General features: G+C 53.7%; 1 protein-coding gene across 1 annotated transcript; it reads right to left on the reverse strand.

Moving 5' to 3' along the window:
* Positions 1-231: 231 nt before the first annotated feature.
* Positions 232-1179, reverse strand: LOC124234021 (olfactory receptor 10H1-like). The gene has a single exon (XM_046651277.1). It carries the CDS (start codon positions 1177-1179, stop codon positions 232-234), a length of 948 nt encoding a protein of 315 aa, XP_046507233.1.
* Between the last annotated feature and the right edge of the window lie 36 nt (positions 1180-1215).

The following is a 1215-nucleotide window of genomic DNA, read 5'->3' on the forward strand; positions in this document are numbered from 1 at the left end:
GAATTATGAAATCTAATTTTCTGTGTGTTACAATCTCACACATTTCTTCACCACAAATGTGCTCCTGACATTGTTTAACCAATGTTGGTACATTTGGATGCAGCTGATGAGGCTCCTTTTAAACCTTAAGGCATCAGATAAATAGGTTCCTACGTGTATACAGGGTGCCACTTCTCATGGTAGCATCTGGTAATCCAGTTTAGCTATTTCCAAGGAATTCCTCCCAGATGATCACATTTTCTCTGGGTAGAGCTTGCTGAGGAATATCTTCCTCATGGCGATATTCAGCTCCTTGTTCCTGAGGCTGAAGATGATGGGGCTGAGGAAGGGCATGAGGACCGTGTAGGTGACGCCCATCAGGGTGTCTCCTTCCAGAGACTGGGGACTCTTGGACCTGAGGTAGATGACAGAGGCAAAGCTATAGTGCACGACCACCACAGTGAGGTGGGACACACACGTGGAGAAGGCCTTGTGCCGGCCCTCTGCTGAGGGGATCCACAAGATGGTGGACACGATGAAGGCATAGGAGAGGAGGATGAGGAGACAGCAGCCAAGCAGGATGGTGATGCAGACCAGGCCCACACCCTTGGCCACTCCTGGTACATCAGTTCCACAGGCCAACTTCAACAGTGGGGGCACGTGGCAGAAGAAATGGTGGACCTCATTGGGTCCACAGAAGATGAGGTGGAAAATGGCCATTGTCACCACCATCCCCATGACTGAGCCACCAGCCCAGGACCAGGCCACTAGGCAGGCACAGCTACCAGGACTCATGAGCACACTATAGCACAGAGGGTGGCAGATGGCCACGTAGCGGTCGTAGCCCATGACGGTGAGCAGGAAGGAGTGGGTGAACCCGAAAGTGAAGGAGAAGAACATCTGGCTGCCACAGGCTGTGAAGGTGATGGAGTGGACGGTGGAGAGCAGGTCAGCCAGCATTCGTGGGATGATGGTGAAGGTGTAGAGGATCTCGGAGATGGAGAGAGTGCACAGGAAGAGGTGCATGGGCGTGTGGAGGCTGCGCTCGCTCCAGATGGTGGCCATGATGAGCAGGTTCCCCAGCAGAGTGAACAGGTGCATCAGGAGGAACAGCAGGAAGAACACCAGCTGGAGGTGGGGGAAAGTGGAGAAGCCGATAAGGATGAACTCGCTCACTGCTGAGAGGTTATCTCCCTGCATGGAGGCTGTGCCTGGGGTGAGGTGTGACAGCGAGAG

This window comes from Equus quagga, unplaced genomic scaffold, assembly GCF_021613505.1.
Source record: "Equus quagga isolate Etosha38 unplaced genomic scaffold, UCLA_HA_Equagga_1.0 64743_RagTag, whole genome shotgun sequence".
In the NCBI taxonomy this organism is placed as follows: domain Eukaryota; kingdom Metazoa; phylum Chordata; class Mammalia; order Perissodactyla; family Equidae; genus Equus; species Equus quagga.